This window comes from Buteo buteo, chromosome 6, assembly GCF_964188355.1.
Source record: "Buteo buteo chromosome 6, bButBut1.hap1.1, whole genome shotgun sequence".
Taxonomy (NCBI): domain Eukaryota; kingdom Metazoa; phylum Chordata; class Aves; order Accipitriformes; family Accipitridae; genus Buteo; species Buteo buteo.
The window spans coordinates 39,422,689-39,443,646 of NC_134176.1; the positions used below are offsets into that span (position 1 = coordinate 39,422,689).

At 45.5% G+C, this 20,958-nt stretch overlaps 1 protein-coding gene across 1 annotated transcript in view; it reads left to right on the plus strand.

The window, feature by feature from the left end:
- TTC9 (tetratricopeptide repeat domain 9) overlaps positions 1-18,561 on the plus strand; it is a 29,274-nt gene extending 10,713 nt beyond the window's left edge. The window contains exons 2-3 of the mRNA XM_075030538.1: positions 12,077-12,259; positions 17,414-18,561. Of these exons, the coding sequence (XP_074886639.1) occupies positions 12,077-12,259; positions 17,414-17,493 (263 nt within the window). The 3' untranslated portion in view covers positions 17,494-18,561. The remainder of the gene's footprint in view (positions 1-12,076; positions 12,260-17,413) is intronic.
- Positions 18,562-20,958: the final 2,397 nt, after the last annotated feature.

Below are 20,958 nucleotides of genomic sequence, written 5' to 3' on the forward strand. Positions count from 1 at the left end.
CAAATAAATTCACTGCTGTGTACCAGGTCATGTAGTTCTTTTTATATCACATTGTCGTCCTCATCCCTTTTGACAGCACCTTCCAACTTCACAGTCAGTAGGGCACTCCTACTTTTACACAGGGGTATTAACAAAACACTAAACAAGCTCAATTCTGAAATTAATTCCTGAGGTATGCTACTAGTGATCTCTATTTACAGACCAATATACTTGTCAGCAGAACCCATTTCAGCTTCTTTAGCCACCACATAATTCTTCACAATATCTTCACCTTCCCTAGCTTAACTGAAAAGGCACAGTCAAGATAGAGAATTGTATTATTGGCCTGATTCAGTACAACGATTCCAGTGTTCCAGATGCCTGAAAACAAGCTACTGTCTGCTTGGGGTGGAAGCTACCCTCCACGTGCTGCAAATCAGACACACACTCCTACTTCATTCTTCCACTGCCAGCAATGCATTGCACAGACGTAGTTTATGAAGGGTTTGGGAATGATCCGAGATCTTTACCTGAAGCACTTTGCCACAGCTTATATTAACGAGAAGACATCTTATTAGAAGCCTGGCTTATGCTCCTGCACAGTTCAAACCCTGACTTTTTCAAGCAAATAATATACTGAATCATCCCTCTGGTCTTTAGTTTATTCGTTTTCAGCCTGATTTCCGAAGGAAATGAGTCATAAGCACGTATGTTTTCTGTGCTCTGCTTGTCAGTCCCATCTCAATAACTTTCAAACCTGTTGGCCAACTAGATTTGATGTCTCAATGGTGCTAAGTTTATATGGTATAAATGGAGGGCAGGGAAGAGGCAAGGAGAGTAGAGGCCCAGCTACACAAAAGGGTAATGCTTAAGCTCACTTTAGACCGTCTGTCAAAGCACAGCCAGGTGACACAGCCTGACACAGCCAGCATTAGTTGGCTCTGTTGCTGACAAACCACTCTTCTCTGTAAGTTTGTTTAGTGCATTTTTAAGGAAAAGAAGGTTGAGAGCTTTGTTTTATACCTCTCTCTCTTCAGTTAGTTAGAAAACAATTGACTCGAGCATCCTCTGCCTCTTTGATTCTGTCAGTTGTTCTCCTCTCCATCCCTCCCACAGAGGCCATAAAGGTTTCTCTCTGTTTCAAAACATCATTAAAATGGAAAGGCTTTGGGCTACACTGGACCTGGATAAAACATGTGAATGGGTTCTTATTTTAATGAAGGAAATGTTCCTCCCCATTTGACCTCTCCGTCTTGCCAGATGAGTCTCTTCAGCTATGGAGAGTTCAAGGAAAAACCAAAAGCATTTCAGTCCCTATCAATTATAGATGGTATGAATACACAAGGAGGTGGCCCCGGAGACAGCCTGCTCTCCACCCCTTAGCGGACTCTGCAATTGTCAGCTCTTTCACGTGTCCTGGGAGGTGAACTGTGAGCCACCACAGGGCACAGCGCACAGATGTTACGCAGCCACGTCATCCTGCCTTGTTTGTGGTACAGCATAAAGTGCTAGCTTTCATCCCAAATTGAACATGCCGCAGTAAGCCAGGCTTGAGGCAATCGTGGCATGCACAACTGTCAGTGGCTTCATCTCGGAGCCTTCAAGCTGTTCCAGCTGCATTTCACAGTACTGCTGTCAGTTGTTTGAACCACTATGAGCAAAGGATGCTTTACCCTTCAGTAGGGAAGGCAGCTTGAAATCCATCACTTCCTCCAAAGCGTCTACCTGCTTACAGAAATCCCCTCCTTGTCTCAGATGGGTTTAAAAAAAAACAAAACAAAACTCCATTCCATTAAGACCTTAGTGTCACTGTGTAATACACTCTGGTAAGAATCATAAAATATTTGGTAGCACTCATTAGGGTTGGATTGCTGTTGAACTCCAGGCACTTAGTTGTCACCATCTGATGTGGCTAATCTCTGATAAAGTTCTATGTACTTTTCCCTTGTGAAAATGACTCTAGAGACCAGATTCCTCCAGTGGGTGTCAATAGCAACAGGAGGCCAGAGGAGGAAAGGGTACGATGTAGAGAAGGTGCCACAGTGAGAGAGTAAAGCAACACAAGGTGAACAAAAGCAAACGGCAAGGAAGAGGCGGTGGAATAAATAGCAACTGGAACAGTAGATCTGAAGGCCAAACATATCTGAAGTCGTATTGACTGGACTAGATGAGTACTGATTTAAAAGATAAAGGTAAGTCAAAGATTACTAGCTAAATATAAAGTCATAGAGGAGGAAGCCTCCAGGGGGTTTAACCTGGCAGATCAACAATAACAGCCCTGGCAAAAACAAACAGAAGGGACTTCCATCTCTTCTAAAGTGGCTGCAGGAGGAGCTAGTATTTATGGATATTATAGAGTCAAAATGATCTAGTAGTTAAAAGCTGACTGAAGCTCTTGCTCTACCAGTGCTTTGCTAGGACTTTGCTCCTACCTCTCCTGACTGGGAAGATCAAAGGCGTGGAGATTAGAAGATGCAATACGAAGATCATCTCCACCTTAAGCTCTTTATTTTGGTAGAATAAAGATTTGCTGGTACACAGCTAGGGGCAGATTTTGGCTTCAGAAAACAATTACTGTTTGCTTGGCATTTAGGTTTTAACTATTTCTTTAATATTACCGTAACTAAGAATTTTCAGTAAGCCTCTGGTTTTGATTTGAAGGACCAGTAACTACAGGAACTGGTAGGTCAAAATACTCTTTCAAAACAGAAGCTATGAGGATCAGATGAAAAGTTTGCTGAAATTCCTTGCTTTTCAAAGCTTTGGCCCTTTCAAGGAAAATTGCAGTATTATATCACCAGATTTGTGACAAAATAGAAGCATAAATCACCACAAACTTGCCTTAAAGTAGCTTAAGAATCATTTAGAAATAATGAACACTTCTAAAGAACTGCACTCTTGCAAATTAGAAAAGTCTGCAATATGGGAACATAAACACATGGCAAAGGCAGAAATCATTCATGCCTGCTGTTACTGAAGTGCTTATTCACATGTCTGGCTAGGATGTTGCTCTGACATCCTCCAAGAGGACCTTCTCATAGGAATTAATACTAATGGCAGCCATCAAGAACTGAGGACCCTCCATGCTCTGAGTGTTACAGGACAATCAATAATGGGACTGCAGAGCTGAACAGCAGTTCAAGAGTCTTCTATCCATACCCATGTGTGGTACAAGGGTACAAATAAGACATATCCCAGGTAACATTTGCTTAAGCTGTTCTTAAACACTTGCAAAGCTGGGAACCTTCAGAACTTCCCCAAGCAGTCTCTTTCAATGCTTCACTCTCTTCACTGCTAGAAAGTACTTCCTAGCTAAAATGTAAGGCCTCTTCTTACTTCCCAAGTACAAGAAGAACAGATTGTATCCTCGTTATACCCTTCTTTGCATTACAAGGTTTGGGATTTTTTCTTTTTACACGTATGAACACTATTAGCCTATCTTCCCTTACTGTCTCCTTGAGGGTTTATTTTCTGTCTTCTCTGGACCACTTGTTATTGTCAGGATCCTCCTGTGGATTACATCCATATCTTCTTTCAAGATTGGCATCCAAAATGAGACACAGTACTCTCATGTCTTGCAAACTGCTTCTTTTCATATATGCTGGTGTGCATTTTTCTTCATTAACAGTGTAGCCTTGTTGACTTTTCTCTCCCCATATCCTTTTCAGCTGAATTGCTCTCCAACCAACTGTTCCCCTGCTGTACTTACACAGTGGGGTTTTTTTTCCTGCCTAACTGTAGGACCTTTAACTTGCCCCTGTCAAACTGCACCCTCTTTTTATCAGGACACCACTAGTTTGTGGGGATCGTTTGGAATTCTACCCTGTCTTCCAACATACACCAGTTCCTCACATTTTAGTGTTACCTACAAATTGAGGAGGCAGTCTGCAGTCTGTCATTTAGCTCTTTATTGACAATACTAAATACCATGGGGCCTAGGACAGATCAGTGCAGAACCCTACTTAATATTGTCTTTCACTTTGTTAACAGAGTTAAGTCTATTCATTTAGACTGCGCTCCTTCAATTTGCTTAAGAAAATGTCACTAAAATTTGTCATTTGACTAGCGTAAAAGCCAAGATACGTAACAACTACTGTTTCTCCTTTATCCTCAAGATTGATCACCCATCTCAGACTGAAGTTAAACTGATTTGTTCCGACAGCTCACATTAGCTGTTACTTATCTCCTTGTTACCAGCCCTGTGCACTCCGAGGGATGGCAATAGGCAGAGTCCTAGGGTGGGCTGCCAGCCACAAAAAGTCTGACACAGGCTCAGCACCTCCTCTGAGAACTGCTGGGTGCCTCTTCATGTGCATGATGGTGGAAGGATCAGCATACTTCAGTCACTACTACTGTCTCTTTTTCTCCTAAAAAAGCTAATCGGAACAGTGAAGTAAGGGTCTTTCTTCTGGAAGAGGTATGGAGGACTCAGGAGCAGCAGAGAACTGAAGGAGACCATGCTCTGTATTGGAAGGAGAGCATGGCCAAGAAGGGAGGATGGGGAGGAACAGCTGGTATCTCGCTATAAATTGAGAGGCAGGCTGAGGAGAAGGGGAAGGCATCTTGGAAGAGGTGGCTCTCCTTGGGCTCTCCAAACATTTGTGGATCCACACCTCATTTAGCATTAATCCCTCCCTACGGAGAGAGACAACCTGTCATACAGTTTGGATTTTAATTTTCCACACGTTTCCCCACAAGCAGCAACATACGGGCATGTTTAGGCCTTTTTGGTACCTGCAGAGGAATAAATGAGAACCACTGGCTGGAAAGGTGTACTGTCATTCTGATATTCCCTTTTCATCCCATTAAGGTTGTCCAAGAACTAGGAGTCAGCTGATCAGATTATTGCCAGACATTATCAGGCTGTCTATAATTAGCTTTTTGTTGGTGAGAAGCCAGAAAATACTCTTTGTTTGCAAGCTTGGACTATAGAGAAAGAAGAGAAATATTTCATGGAAGAGATTGTTTGGAAACTGCAGATCCTAATTAGTGTCTCAGCCTAGTAGTGAAACTGCATTTGGCATTGCTCTGAAAGAAAAGATGCTTTAAACATCCTCTTTTGAGGACTGTTGGGTTGCATTCTTGAAAGGCACAGCACACATGGAGCTCAGTGCAGATATAGATGCTTTACCACCTCTGCTTTGTTCCCTTGGTGTAGGCTTCTTACATTCCCACACGTTATATGGCTCCTTTTAGTGCCAATCCGGATTGAAAATTTAACACAGGTTAAAACATAGGTTAAAAATTGGGCTGTGCCATCCACATGTAGCCTGTGCAGTCTGCATGCTCAGGATCAGTAACTTCAACTTCAGGCAAATTTGGATAAGCATTCCGGTAGTCCAGGTCTTTTTATGCTGTACATTACAATTACAGTAGTTTAAGTCCAAGGTGACTTTTAATCTAAGATAACCCTTTACATTATCAGCATAATTTTATGACACATTTTACCTAATTTCTTTTAGAATTTTAATTATAATTTAAATTACTAACACATGGCTTAAATTTTCAGTCTCATGTAGTAATGGTATCCCTTTTAATTTTTCCAGTGGACACTAAGCTCCATGTGCTTTTTGTAAATCCCATTTACAGAGACTGCAGCATGCAGAGATTAATAATACTTCCATTAGTAGCATGGTTAGAAGATTCCTGTCTATTCCAAGACAAACATTTTTTCTTTTTTTTTTTCCCCCCTCCTGGGTTGTTTCTTGGTTGGTTTTTTTGGTTTAGTTTGGTTTTGGGTTGGGTTGGGTTTGGGGGGGTATATTCCAATAATTTTTCTTCCCAAACACTTAACTCAAACCAGAACTTATTACTATCATGTTTTCTCTTTTCTGAGGAAGAACATCACCATGAAGGATGCCAACCCTTCTGAAGTAACAGAAGTATGAGACTCTCCTAGTCTGCCCTGTTAGTTCAAGTCTTAAAGAGATATGAGAACAAAGCCTGTTCAATGATATATAAAGGTCTCAATCAAATGTCTGAATAAAACCCCGAAACAGTTATATCAAGTATCAATCATATGTTTTCCAGAGTAGAACTAGAGCAAGAATATGCACCATCTTCCTGTAATCTAAACAGATTTTAAGTGAGCTGCTGGCTGCTATACTTGGGGCAAGATCATATCAGAAAGCAAAGTATTTTGCAGAGTTTAATTGTGGTTATTTCTGGAAATGACACTGTCAGTTTGTGAAATATACATTGAGTTTGCAGTGGTTGGAGTACCTAGCACTTGCTAAGGAGTAATAATCCACATAGGCTCTTAAACTCCAGTGGTAGAGTCAAGAATAAATACAGTAAAGAGGGAATATCCAGTTCGGGTTTAAGCAGTCATGGGTTTAGTTTAGCTACTTCCCTCTGATTTGCAACCAAACAAATCAATACAGGCTGTTTTTTTCAGTCTAAGGGGTGGAAAACAAGTGTCATTTGGATTCAGACCCTTTTGCATGGGTATACAGGAGTGGTTCAACCACATGACTATTAGCCCTTGCATAGGACACCTGCTCCAGTCTCCAGGGAGTATTTGGAAGGGCTAGCTTTCAGCATTGCAGGTTAGTATCCCTTGGTGAGTCTACCCAGCAGAGAAAAAGATGATTCAGAGCAAGAATGTGATTGTGGTTAACTGATCTGCTAGAGGAGCTGCTGCCGTACACACCTAGGGAGACTGGTTTCCTCTGCTGGGATTTCATTGCTATAAATGCTCCTCTTGGTTCCCAGGCTAGCTGCGCTGCGTCTCTACGTCCTTAGCACCTTGTCCCAAACTCCTAACTCCACTTCTCCCCCCAGACTTTCCCTCCTCAATAGACCTCAACTCCCCACCCATACACCCCTTTCACCACCCCAAAAGTTCTGTGCCTCTGTCCCCACGCGACCCTCAGCCCCGGTCTCCTTCTCTTGCAAGCATCTGTCTCCATGGCTTTCTGACATAACCAAGACAACCCCTCTCAGCTTGGTTTCCACTTTCTGCTCCTCTTTCTTCCTGTGACCAGTGAGCCAATAAGAGAATTTTTTTGCTCTCTAAGTTTCCAAATCCCCGCTTTTTCCTAGATCAGATTGTGCCTAGGGTGGGCTGAATATTCAAAGGATTTGGGTTCCAGATTCTAAAGCAACTCTGCTGAGTACTATATGCAGAACTATACTGGGTTTATTTTCAGAAGGTTATATGCAGTACTATACTGGTTTTATTTTCAGAAGGTTATCAGTTGGCCAGCTACAGGTTACCCCAGGGATAACAGAAGGCACCTGCTTGACACAAACGATACCTGCCAGAATTCAGTTTGCAAAGCCAAATGATGAGAGGGCATGAGACAAATCCAAAGACAGTCACCAGAGATCTTTAACAAGGGAAAAAATAAGGTATGTTTCCCTAGCCTGTTTTTCAGAAATACCTGAAGAGTCTTGGCTGATGTTTTCCAAAAGCAGACATCAAAGGCAGACGTCACACATAGAGTATTTTATCCCCCAAACTTAAAAGACCAACAAAGTTATAAGCAGCAGACTCTCTCCTACAGTAGAAGGCACAAGGCAATCTTAAAAATAGGCAGCGCTACCAGCTCACCTGGGTGATAGCAAACTGCAGACAAGACAGGAGTTTGTGAAATATGAACTTGCAACCCAAGATACTCCTGTAGGGCAAGGGCATTTTCATCTCCCAGAACAACAGCAAATGGAATTCCTGTTATGACTAACGCAGTGTGCTGAGCCCAAGGAACGTGCCACAGGGTAGGGATATGCTAACATTGTTTGCACAGTAATTTGGCTCACTCTTTAAGTGTTCTGTAACACAGATAGGTCTTGAGCCTTGCCTACAGCGGGAATTTAGCCACTGGTATAAACTGTGTCTGGAGGATAGTTCTGGCATGCAGATTTAACCTTTGGTGAAAATTGTCGGGTAGGCGAGGCTCTTGACATTGTTGTTCAAAATCTCCATGTTAAAACCTGTACATCCTACTTCCAGACTTAGTTCTTAGCTCAGCCAAAATTAGAAGCCAAAAGTCTGAGCCAAAATGAGCTATTTGCATAACCTGCAGAGGTATTCACACAGAAGAGGTTTCTCTGGTAAGATGCTAACTGACAGCACTTCCAGTTGAGCTTCATTTTGAGGGCAGCTATAAAAATGGGGAAAGCTGAAAAATATGGGGGGTTTTAGTAAGAGACTCCAGGCACTTCTTTATGCAGGCAATTAGAGAGAAGATGGAATGGTGACTTGATCAGACTCTCAGAGTACCAATGCAACAAGGAAACACAAGCTTTTCAGGGTAGCAAAGTGTGGCTAGTAATTGCAACTAAACAAAAAAATCAGTATAGAAACATAGTGATGTTTCTTAAACAATGAAAGTAATTAACCTTTGGGAGAAAAGGGCTGTCATGGATCCTTTCTCACTGGCACCTGTCAAGTGTAGCTATCTTCCTGAAAGATACTCTGGAATTCAAAATTAATTCAGGGTGCAATAAAGTAGAATCCAAAACCCTCAACTGCTGGGATTTTAGTTACAACTTCCCACCATTGCTAACCACAGCTATTGGTAAACATTAAAGGAGTAGATGTATTTTGGCTCTACAGGTGCTTAATCTTTGCTTTGCCTAACCTTCTGCTGAGCAGGGCCAAACAAATTAGCTCTGACGGTACAGTTATCTACTGGTACCAGGTCTGTACTGCACCTCTCAAATTGTTGCAGCTCATGGAATTGGCTGGCATAGATTGAGTCCACAAATTAAAACTTAGAAATCTGGGCTTAACACTCCTGTTATGAAGAATAACAGCCAAACTTCCTATTTCCTTGCTTAAACATCAACAGTCAGTTGGGAAGCATGATGGACAGGGCCCCTCCACTGGAGCTAATAGCATTAACCTTCGCCCCCTCCCCACAGCACATTTCACCCAGTAGTTTCAAATCGGCTTATTTTACAGCAGATAGGGATTCTTCATCACCATATGACATACATGGTTTTAAAAATTAGGAGTTACTTATTGCCTAAGCTGACACAATAAATCAGCTGCCAAATTGAGAATGATAATCAAGTACGGTGGATAACCATCGCACGCTGCGGGGAAGCAGGACACCCTGCATCCTGAGCTGGAGAGATGTAGCCACCAGATGCTGTATTACAGTGCAATGAGACCGGTAGGGAATGGGTGACTATAGGTTTGCATCTGCAAGTAAAGGGCAGCCTTCTAATCACCAGAGAGCTACTAGAGATGGTGCCGTGCAGGATCGAGCCCATTCGGTTTCAAGAAAGGAGGAGGAGGAGCTGGATAAACCCCTGGATTCGGTCCCTTTGAGTGAGCTCTGTTCCTCAGAAAGATTCACCGTGGGCCTATTAGGAATGGAAAAGGAGGGTGATGGGGTGTTTGATGTGGTAAACAAACACTGCCAGCCAGAGATGCGCATGTCTGTTTAGGAAAACAACACATTTTCAAAACAATTCTCCCCTGACTGAATTAGGTAGGAAGTACAAGGATTCCATGTCTCTTCCATTTCTGAAAGCTGAATTACTAGCAGCCTCAATATTTGCATTGAATCACAGTCCATTAAGATCATTTCAGTCCACCAAGAACTGAAAGCACACACCTCTAAATATTTATAAGGCAGATACTCCCTCCAGGTTCATTTCCAACGGCCGCTTCCAGCGCTGGATCTCCAAATGGCCAACTCTTCCAGCAGAACTGTTTCCTGCGCATCCATCTGCTCGCTTTGTTGGGGTAAACACGCGTATCTCCTGCTAGCCATGTGGTACTGACTTCTCTCTGCTGCGTGCACGGTTAGTGGGGATGCCCTGCAGAATCTTTACTGTGAGTGCGAGTCACAGAAAGGACCCAGCTGGATATCTGGAAGCCCATTCGGGTTTATGAATTAGCAGGATGTGGGAGACTTTTTATTTTCTTTTAAACCGATCCATGAAGCAAGTCCAATACGGAATTACTGAGTTAATATACACGAATAGACTGCCTGTCATTTTTCACAGAATCATTTCTATGACTAACTGGAAATACCAAGTAGTAAATGAACAGAGAGACTGAATCCACCCCCTGAGTTGCTCTGAAAGGCAGTTTCAGAGAACGCGAAAGGCTGGATCAGATTGGCAGCATGCAGAAAGCGACTGCCACTGCTGTACATGCTACTGGTCAGCAGATAAACAAAGCAATCCCGTTTCCAGGGCTCTGAAGCCAGCAGTAAATTTACACAGCCATCTTTTTAATAGCTTTGAAAAATAAAGGAAAACAAGGCACAGTCACTTCAAGCTCCATTAGAAATAGAGTGCGAAAAATCAATGTTTGACAAATAGGAAGGGACAAATTCTGGATAAGGAAATGCTGCTAAGCTTTTAGAAACATACATGTTTTTAACTGGCAATCAAATAGCAAGCAACCAGATGCCTTTGAAATACCTGTGCACTTTAATGGCACGAGCTGTTCAAATATATTGAGAGTCTACCATTAAAGCAAATGGGACAAAGCTCTCGTTAGTAATTACTGCGTCACTCAATCAAACGTACCAGCAGTGGGGCTAGTTCTGCAGTCCTTGCTCACCACATCTGTACCATCAGTTCTCTACTGGTAAAAGCCTGTTGATACTTGTTCCTAGTTAGCTATTTAAGCTTTAAATGTGTACTTGGGTTAGGAACGTATTCTGCCTGTGTTAACCGATCGTAGACTCGGACTAATGTAGGTTGGAAGGAATCTCTGGAGGTCATCTAGCCAACCTCCTGCTCGTGAAACATGAAGTGAGATACAGAGCGGGGCTTACCTGAGGGGGGCAGAGGAGGCGGATCAAGAACCATATCATATTCCTGACCCAGCATCGTATCCTCTCAGCTGCAGGCTGCAGTTACCATGCAAAAAGTGCAGGCTGGCTGTTCATTGGTGACTCCTGAGCTGTGATGACTGGGATTTGCAGGAGCAGCGAGTCTCCTCCTTGCCAGAGACACACTGAGTAACACCACCTGCCATGGGAAATTTCTCTCCATGCCCTGGCACTTCGCACTGCCAGTCTCAGAACTGGTCCTCGCAGCGGCATCCTGCCTTCCTTCCCCCTTCCCCAAATTGTGTCATTCCCAAAGTTGCCTTGGATCGCAGCACCAGGTGGGCTTGTGGACAGCACAACTTTCTTCATTTCCCCAAAGGCTGTGACTGCACCACGTCCTATTCTTGTCACTGCTCCCCAAACCATTCTTAACGCCCAATTCGCCTAATGAAGTTTAGCCCCCCCGAGTAAGCACTACGGTATGTCACGAACAGGGCTGTAAAGCATGCCTCTGGGATCTCCCCCTTTCCCCTTCATTTCACTCCCAGTTGTGGGAAACTCACTACGGGGATTTTCTTCAGCTCCTTGACATTTATGCAACAATTGTCCTTCAGCACACAGAGTCCTCAGCGTGCTGTTTCTTCACTGGGTTTACATTTTCCTTTAGGAAGTCAGCAGAGCTGACCTCTCGGGATGCACTCGTGTTGCAATACTCTGCAGAAAGCAGGTAGCATAGCATGTTTGTTCCCTGTACTACAACTCCAGGTACCTCTGGTTTGCTAGCAGCACATTCCAACAGAGCAGAACCCTTTGTTGTTCCTGTAGCAAAACTCCATACAGGACCTCCTGGATAAAAGGCAATTACACATTATTTGTAAATCTAACAGCCTTGCATTAAGCCAAATACAAAATTTGATCCAATTTAGTTCCTTTTTTCCTTGTCAGGTAACTGTTTGACTGCCTTTTTGTACTTTCCTGAGCTCCAGCCCTCAGTCTGAGAAGTGGTTTTACTACAAACGAAGCCGGTTGCTGCCACAAGACTGTGCGGCGTTCCCGCTCTGCCGAGGGATGTTTACCTTCTCACACTCTCTCCCCCGGCCCCCCAGGAAAAATCACAATCCCTTCACTTCACAATGCCAAAAATAGAAGCGTTGGTATTTAAATTACGAACAATCGTGTTTGTTTGGCAAACAATCCATATGACTGCACCCTTCCTGAATCACGGGTCTGAGTCATTTCCCTCACCTAAGCTGCTCTCTTCCCCCATGCAGATTGTAGGAGCAGGGAGAAATACAGCACTAATGTTCTCCTGTCTGTCTGTCTGTCTGTCTCCCCATCATCCCCATCCCCTGCAGCCTGCCTGCTCCAGGCCGAGCTGGTGAATTACGAGCGAGTCAAGGAGTACTGCCTCAAAGTGCTTCAGAAAGAAGGCGAGAACTTCAAGGCGCTCTATCGGTCGGGAGTGGCGTTTTACCACCTGGGTGACTTCAACAAGGCCCTCTACTACCTGAAAGAGGCAAGATCCCGCCAGCCGACAGGTATGGGGGGCAGCGGGGACGTGGCTTCGTGCTGAGCCCTTTTGTATTTCTTTTCCCAAGACTTAGGCTGTCCCTGACTTGATTTCCACAGGGATGAGCATGACTCACTGTGTGCTTAGCTGTACTCCCCTTCACGCACCCTCCCGTAGTGCAGCAAGGTTGCAGTGCCCAAAGATAAACCGCTGTGAAGGCTGCAGCACAAGCTGGATGATGACAGTATTGCTGGAATGCCATCTGTGTGGAGGGGATCCTGCCTCTCTTTCCCTCCCTAGTTTATTTTTGAAGAAGAAAGTGGGATGGGGAAGAGCGTATCCCGACCATTACATTTTCTGACTCTTGGAGAAAAAGCTTCTTCCCCTTAGCAAAGCCAGGAGACTATTTGTAATCCTCAATAGCCATGCCTTCCACCATCTCAGTAAAGAATTAGTATTCTACTTTGATCAAAGAGACAGACATTTACTCACCAAGCATTCATCAGGATGCTTCAACTTTTGCCGTTAAATCAGCCAAAATGTCTGTCATCCATGTGTCAAAACCCAACAATTAATTTTGGGACAGCAAAGAAATTATGTATTCAAACAACTTAGCCTTGCCAGATCAACCACCTTCATGCTAACCTCCCCAACCTCAGAAGGCAGGTAGAAGGCCATGACGCAGAGATGGTGCTTTTATTTTTCAAACAGTACTAGGGAGACAAAACCACACTATCGTTTAAACCATTTCCGTTAAAAGAAAGGAATTCTGTAATACTCAAAGAAAAATTAAAGGCTCACAAGAAAGCAAAACAGAAGCCATGTGCAAAGAAAACCCCACAGAGCAGCTCTTCCACCTGAACCTGAGAGGGAAGAGCGAGAACTGGGTGTGAAACAGGAGTGAGCCTGGGTCCTGGCGGAGCGCGGCGGAGCTGATGTTCATGGAACTAGAGGAGGCAGGGGAGGTCGGAGCTGGCTGTGCTCGATGTCCCACAGGCACTGGCCCTGCAGGGCTCCTGCGGTGGCTGTGCCCTGGAGGAGCACCGGGGAGGGTGCGCTTAGGGCTGTGCTGGGATCGCCGTCCTCTTCCACCTCCCATAAGGGTGCCTGGTCCCATCTGCCACGCTTGGCCACAGGCTCCAGGCAGTCTGACAGCACAGCTGTGCACCCCACACTCCCTGAGCAAATGTGCTTAAAAGCTCAGTTTAGCCTATTTTAGTTTACAGCGTGCCCTTCTGCTTTCAGCCCTTGCCAGAACCAGGAAATGGAAAAGCCTATGCAAGAGAAAAACAGTGGAAAATAAGAAGTTATCCTAACCTTGAGGTTCTGTCTAGGCTCAGATGTGACAAAGCCCTTTTAGCTGAACCACTTTGCTTTTGTTTTTTAAATATGTATTTCTGTGCTCCCCCCTGCCCCTCACCCCCCATGATACTATTTATTTGGTATCCCTCATTGCTTCTTGAAATAAATACTAATTTATTCAACAGCATCAGCTTCAAATACCACAGCTTGCTGCAAAAACATATCAGAAAGTGTCCCCAAAGGCCCTTAATGTATACAAAAACCAGTTCTGGCCTTCAGTTCTGCATCAGAGACTCTTCCCTGTTATTGTTAGTCCATTCAAGGCCATTATTCCACTGTTTTATTTATGATTAGGGAAAACTTGAAGGGTATTCAGGGGGAAAGAAGTGAATACATACAGTAAGAAAGGATGTGGCTGTTAAAACACAGCAGTAGGAATCAGGTAACACTATCGAGAATTATTATGTGACCTGGAGTAAGTCTGTGTCTCCACTTTCAGTGTCTCCATCTGCAAAACACAGTTGTTTTCCTTTATCTGAGATTTCACTAGGATCACTGTTAAAAGCAGTTGGTTATTATTACAGTCGTGTTCTGTATGTTCTTTTTTTTTTCCTAATAAGGAATGGTTTTGGCACAAATCACTGGCAGTTATTCTCTTTGGTGGGGGAGATTTTAAAATGGTAGAGAGGAATTAGCTAGCAAGGGGTTTTACTGTTCTAAAGGGCTGTCAGCACAGCAAATCCCTCATGGCTATTTACTGCCTGTCAAGGGTGAGGGTTGGGTTTGGCCTGATTTCCTATACTACCTCCACACAACAAAAAAAAAAAAATCAGAAAAGCAGATGGAAATAACACAAGATAATTGTATAACTGTCCTTACTCAGGGAGAGGGAAGCTGCTGTTAAGCTGTGCAAAGCATACATGCAGCCCTCCCTGAACTCTGTGTCCAGGGGCTGGTGCAGGATCGGCAGCCAAACATACACCTTACCTTCAAGCCTTCTTTAGCTCTTTCCCACTGGTGGGCCCACGTCGTCGACTGAGATTGAGACTGGACCATCAGCTGGCCTGGTAATATCAAATACCTGCAGTTAGTCTCTGCTGGCCCTGCGCTAAAAGCTCACGCTCAGACAGCACATGGACTGCACGTACAAGGCAGATTTCCCATGCTGCGTGGAGTGGGCTCACAGCTGAGCTCAGGAGCTGCCTTCCTGAACCCCTGCAACTTAGAAGTCCTGGGAAAAAAAACCATGCCACGGTGTCTGCACAGCAGATAAGCAACTGGGCTCTGAAGCCACAGGGAGAAACAGAAATGACCTTTAAAAAGGCAGGAGGCCAGTCTGCACAAGGACACCGGCATGGTCCTAAGAGCCAGGAGACGTGTTCCCATTGCAGCTTTGGCAGCCTCTCTTTGTATGGCTGACCCCTCATCTGAGTTGTCCTTACCTGTTATTTCCACGTCAGCAGAAGGGGATCACTTCTTCCTCACCGAGAGGTGAGACTCTTCTCTTCATTAACATTTACACGTAGCTTTGAAATACTTCTGCAGGCAGAGCTTAGTGTGGTGCAATACTATCTGATGGAAAAGACTTGACAAACACAGGGCTCGACTTCTGTAAACAGAGTGCTGCTCTCGTTATTTCTCTTTGGTAAAATAGCAGCCCTCAAAAAGGAAGCGAAGCATGCCAAATCCTGCCGGGGAGATTTATAACTAGCTCACGATGGGAGCATCTCCCACCCTCTATCAGGCTACACCTTATTTTGCCCCCGGCTTCCCAGGCGTGTGGAAATCTCCCAGGTGAGTGAAGCTGTGCCATCAGCAGCTAGCTACCTTACCCGCCAGCCAAAGGGAGTTGGCAACCCTTCGTTACCCAATTAATGCACGGAACCCACCTCCGCCCCCTCAGCCAGGCACGGAGTCCCTGCGGGCCCAGGCAGGTGTGATTTCCTAACACGCCTACGCACTTATCGCTCATCACCTGCACCAGGCAGGCGTTCCAAGCGTGAACCTCAGCAGCGGGGACGTGTGCCCGGACCGTAGCCCCTCGAAGCCTGGAAGGGCGCGGAGCGGACAGACCGCGGTGAGGCGCGGGCAGCGCAGCAGGACTCCGGCCGGGCTGCGTGCCCTGCCTCTGCGCTGCTGGCAGCTAGTTAGCCACCTGCCTGCCACGTGCACTGGTTTTATTTTAGGCCTAAAATGAAGGGCTACCGCCTCACCTGAATTTCTGCTTTTGAAAAAGCTGCTTTAAAATTTGCTGGGCTGGTGTGAAATGCTAACGCATGGGCAGCCCGGGATGCTGGTGCACCGTGGCTAACGCAAGCAACAGCAGAACTTACTGGCTCTGGAGGAATGCCCCAAATGGGGCAAGTTACTTAATCACTGAATCCCACCCTCTGGACTGACAAGGGTGGTGCAGTGGAACCTGCAGAATACTCAGCAGGGAGACCCACCTCGCCAGAGGCGGCTTGAGGAGTCACAACGGCATTGCCACAGCCCGCTGCTACCCCATGGCATGTTTGTGCAGAGCTCTGCGTGGAAGGAAACCAATCTCCCACTGTTTCAGTCTGGCTGAGGTCACAGCAGAGATGTCCCCTTCTCATGTTTAAAGGAAACTTTTCACCCACAGCTGCTTTGGTGTGTGCAATACCCACACTTGCTAGAGCTGGATGTGTTACCAGTAATTTGTTCTCCTCTTTGAAAGCTCAAGCACTTCTCGTTTCCCTAGCTGGTGTGGAGTACGTTGCTGTTTGGATGAGGAGGGGATGAGATTGCCCTCTGAGTGGACTGCAGTGCACTTCAGATTGGTTTCTGGGGATCTAATAACTTAAAGGGACTAAGCTGGCCCTCGTTGGCTGGCTGAGTAAGGCTGTGAGCAAAGAACCATTTTTCAATCAATACCTAAGTGAAAGTGGCTGGTTTTTTGCTTGCTTGCTTCTGATACCACATGGCTTTTGTCACTGTGCAGGTGCCATGTGCCTGGGAAGTCACCCTCATGATAGTAAGTCAACATGATTTGAGAAAGGATTGACCGTGACTGCAGAACCATGGGGTCTGTCTGGAGACACATACTCATTTAGATCAACTTGTGCTTCAGGGTTAACAGGTTTCCTCATTGCTGAGACCAGGAGGTAAAACAAAACTCACATGTTCTTTGTGCTGTGTTGATGCACTGAAATACTGGAAGGAAAAAGAGGGCTCAGCTTATCACCTGCACAGGGCTGGGATCTCACAGCTCTCTATAGGGACAAGTCAGTGGTTCTCTGCCCCTAGGAACTTTATTAGACAGGACAGACAAGGCAGTATGCCGCATACGGCATATGACAAAAATGCAGATAGTGTCATGGTGGAAGGACTTCCAAATATGAAATTTGAGGAAAGCAAGGGTACAAAGAGAATGTGAAGGATGCTCTTCCCAATTCAACGCATCATGGAAAAATGTGAGAAGAGTGAAATAGGCTGTAAAAGGAATAGGAGGGTGAAAAGGCAGAGCATAACTGTACACAAAATGCCTTTAGGGGCTCGCATGCAGGCACTGAGGGAAAGGAAGCCAATCAAACAGCCACAACAACAGGCAAGAATGACCTGGATAGTTTAAACTGTGTGAATTCAACTGTGCTGACCAAGAGTAATCAGAGAGAAGGTAAAAACTAGCTGAGGCAAGATCGTGAGCAACAGGGATGGCGAGCACAAATCAGACCAGGTTCTCCCAAGCCAAAGCTGCAGGGTTTGGTTCAGAGCCCCTTCCAACTGATACCGTTCCTGCAGGCAGTGCTGGAGCCATGTTGCTCCCCAAGTGATGCACCAAGGATGAAGGTGCAGTGTGTCTGTCTTCCACAGGGAGTTGTAACCACCGTACGTGTATGTGTGTGCTCTTTCCCTGCAGATACCAATGTCATACGATATATCCAGCTGACAGAGATGAAGCTCAGCAGATGTTCCCAGAGAGAGAAAGAAGCCTTGTGAAAATGAAGCTGCTTCAGCTGAAGTGCCCAAGGGGGAACATTTCCTTCCTAGAAGCTCATTTGGTGGATTTTCCTGTTTGCTCTGCCTCATCCTCATCCCCTCATCCATCCACTCTCCCTTGCTCTTCATTGAATCCCAGTTTTGAAAAAAAAAGAGACTTAGACGCTGGATATGGCTGCTTGCCAACCATGGTAATACCCCTTCCCCGTGGCAGGAGAGCACAACGGCTACAGCCAGCCTTGTTCCAAGACAGTGTCACACACCTGGAGTAGGCAATGCTGGGGGACCTTTCTGGTCCTGAGCTGACTGCCTATTACCTATTAGGGAAGCAACCCCCAGAACGACGAGTTCCTGACCAGGCAAGTTGGAGACAAACAGTTTCTGCTCTGAGTGATCGCTGGAGCTTGGAAGAGCTAAGAAACCAAGAGAGCCGCTGGTCGTTTCACAGGGGATAGCAAATGCCTTTTTACCATCAGTTCCCTCTGCCTGCTTCTCCAGTGTGTGTTATCGGTCTCCAGTGAGAGCTCACATGCTCCCAGTCTAATGCCAGTGAAAACTGTTTCTAAACATCCTCTTAATGAAAGCACAGAGCACCCTATGAACCCCCTGCAGAGCTGTCCCGGTGCCGGAGGAGAAGGCTGTGGGCTACCACAGAACGCTGAACGGACTATGAAAGCATGGTGTACAGTGTGAGGGAAAAACTGTGAAATAATTCATTAAAGGCAAATAAAAATTATTAATAGGCAACAAGTCCAGGCATTGCTTTTCAAAGGGACCTCTTGGGTACCCCGTGTCGAGACAACATTGTCTAGTGGGGGGCAGCATGGGGTGGGGAACAAGGGACGTCTCCATTCTTATCTTGGCTCTGCCAATGCCTTGTTGTGTGATCTTGGGCAAGTCACTTTTAGCCTCTCTGTGCCTCGGTTTCCCCATCTGTACACTGGGGGATAATAATACTTCCCTACCTCGCAGGGGTGTTGTGAGGATGTATTAGTTAATGTTTGTAAGTAACAGTACAGTGATGTACAGTGCTAAGTATTATTAGTACATTGGATTGAGGTCTTGATTCTCCCACCTTGTGTTGGTGCTTCCTGTGTCCTGTTTTTTTCTTTTGTAGGAGAACATGGTGCTGACAAACAGGGCAGGACCAACAGCTTTGGAGCCTATATCTCAGCAGCCCGTAGGGCCTGTTTAGACCTCCTCCAGCAGACTGATCGCTTCTAAGAGCTCAGGCTCCTTGGCTGAAGGGTCCTTTTCTGAAACTGCCAGTAATGGGATCAGTAAGTACGTGCCACAAACACATTTCCAGTGTGACTGCCCCATCAGTGGCCCACAGGGACCTGCTCCCAGTTGCAGAATGTACATGAGTGCTCTCATCCCGTGGTAGTCAGTGTGAAGTGGGATATTTCACTTGGCCCTCAGCTGAAACATGGAAACTGAAACACAAAGAGCTGAACAGACAAAGTTCGGCCAGGTGCTGCGTGCTTTGGTCCCAGCGGACGTGGTGTCTGCAGACAGTTGGCTATGGCATCCCACATTCCAGCTGTGGTATCTCGCCACATTTTTCTCTAGCCAAAATTTGAAAGGGCTGATAGAGAAACATCAAGAGAAAAGGCAAATCTCTGTCATTGTCTCTGAAAAAACTCAGGTCATATTCTTTAGTTCAGGGATGCATCCAGCCCACACTGGGGGTGGGGAAGAGAACATCTTAAAGTGGCATATAAGTCTCTGAGATAAGGTGGACCTACATCAGTTGTGTGACACTTATATTACCTGGGATGGCACCAGAAGTTCGTCTTCCTCAGGTGGGTGGTGGAAAGCAGCTGCTTCCCAAAATTGGGAGCACTGTGCGCAGCTACTCTGAAGGGAAGGGCTGCGTCCTGGAGGCAGAACATTCACCTTCTTCAGATGGCCCATGGTTCATACATCTGTGCCAGAAATACCAAGCACCTCTGCCCACCATTGTGCATGTCGAAGCAATAAATGAGGCTACAGCTGCTGCTAGGGCAATAATTGAGTTAAAGACAAAGAGGACAAATGAGAGAAATTCTGTAGGTGATTGTTAACTGGACCAGAAAAAAAAGTTAAGCAGAGGTGTGCTTGGGTGCATGTAAGGTGTACCTGGTACTGTATAACACAGAGCTAAGAAGATTCGGGTTCTGGGGCACACGCAGTCCTCCTATCCTAAATACATCACAGCGCGCAGCAAATTCAAATAGAGGTGACTCCCCCCTACTTCATATTGCTCATGACAGTTCATCCCACAGCTGCCTGTGTCTCTTCACTAGGAGTGAAATGAGGATTCGTCCTGCAGGCCATGCAGGAGGAGAGGACACCACCTACACAAACAGCCTCTGCCCCCGGAAAGCTCAGGCAAGCAGAGGCAGGCTTGTTACTCATGACCTTAATGTGAGAGAAAGGGCATTTTCCAGTCACTGGAGACATAGGTCCATGAGCTGTCACTTTGTCTGGAAACAGTTTAGCCCTCGCAATGGCTTCACTGACATACTGTCACTGCATCAGTCCCATGTATACATTAGTATAAAAAGGGCACAGCAGACTTCAAAGTACAGTCTCCTCAGTCCTCAGCCTCTTTCACTCCAGGAGCACTGTGAAGTGTGGGGGAAAGAGGGGTTTGTGAATGTGTCTATGGAAAAGATCTGAGAGCCTCCAGGTACTACACAACAACCTACTTTCTGCAGAAAATGGTTGTCCTTACATACCTTGACACTCAGAGTACCTGCAAACAGTGCACACTCACACCAAAGAGGAAAGTCGGGGACTGTTTTGCCAGCTATGTAGCATCTGTATGTTTCCACAGTGACACAGAGCTTGAAACATGAACAAAACTCCAGGTGTTGGCCCTCCGCATGTTGAGAGAGACAGCAGCAATGCCACCAAAGCCAACAGAGCTCCTGTGGACTGCATTCTCCTCATAGTAGCCAGCTCTGCATTGTAGTATCAAACATCCCAGCAGAGTTTGCAGTCTAATTTGAAAGATGTGCAGACACATCACCACTTCTACTGCATGTGTCAGGGAGAAGGGACGAGCCTTGGAAACTTCCTAAAAGGCTTTGTCTTCTGCAGAAAGAAAGAGAAGGCATATTTGACATCTAGCACATCATGGGGCTCTTCAGCTTTAGAGGAGAAAGGACCTGAAAGACCATGGGCAAGTTTATCCCCTGGCCATTGCTCAATTTAAGAATACCCAAGGGAGAAACTTGTGGTTTTGTCCAAGAACTGCCTTAAGAGGAAACAAGAATGCAATAAGGATTGGCCATAAAGGGGAGAACCTAGCAAGCCCCCAAGAAAGAGGTCTATGTATAAAAAAAAAGACCCTGCAGAATCCATAGTTAAATAGAGTTACACACCTTTTCGAGTGTGTGGTCCTTAGCCAGATGTGGAAGTTTGGGCAGAGGCCACCCAATCCTACCCAAGTTACCCGGCCATTGCTGTAGGGCATTG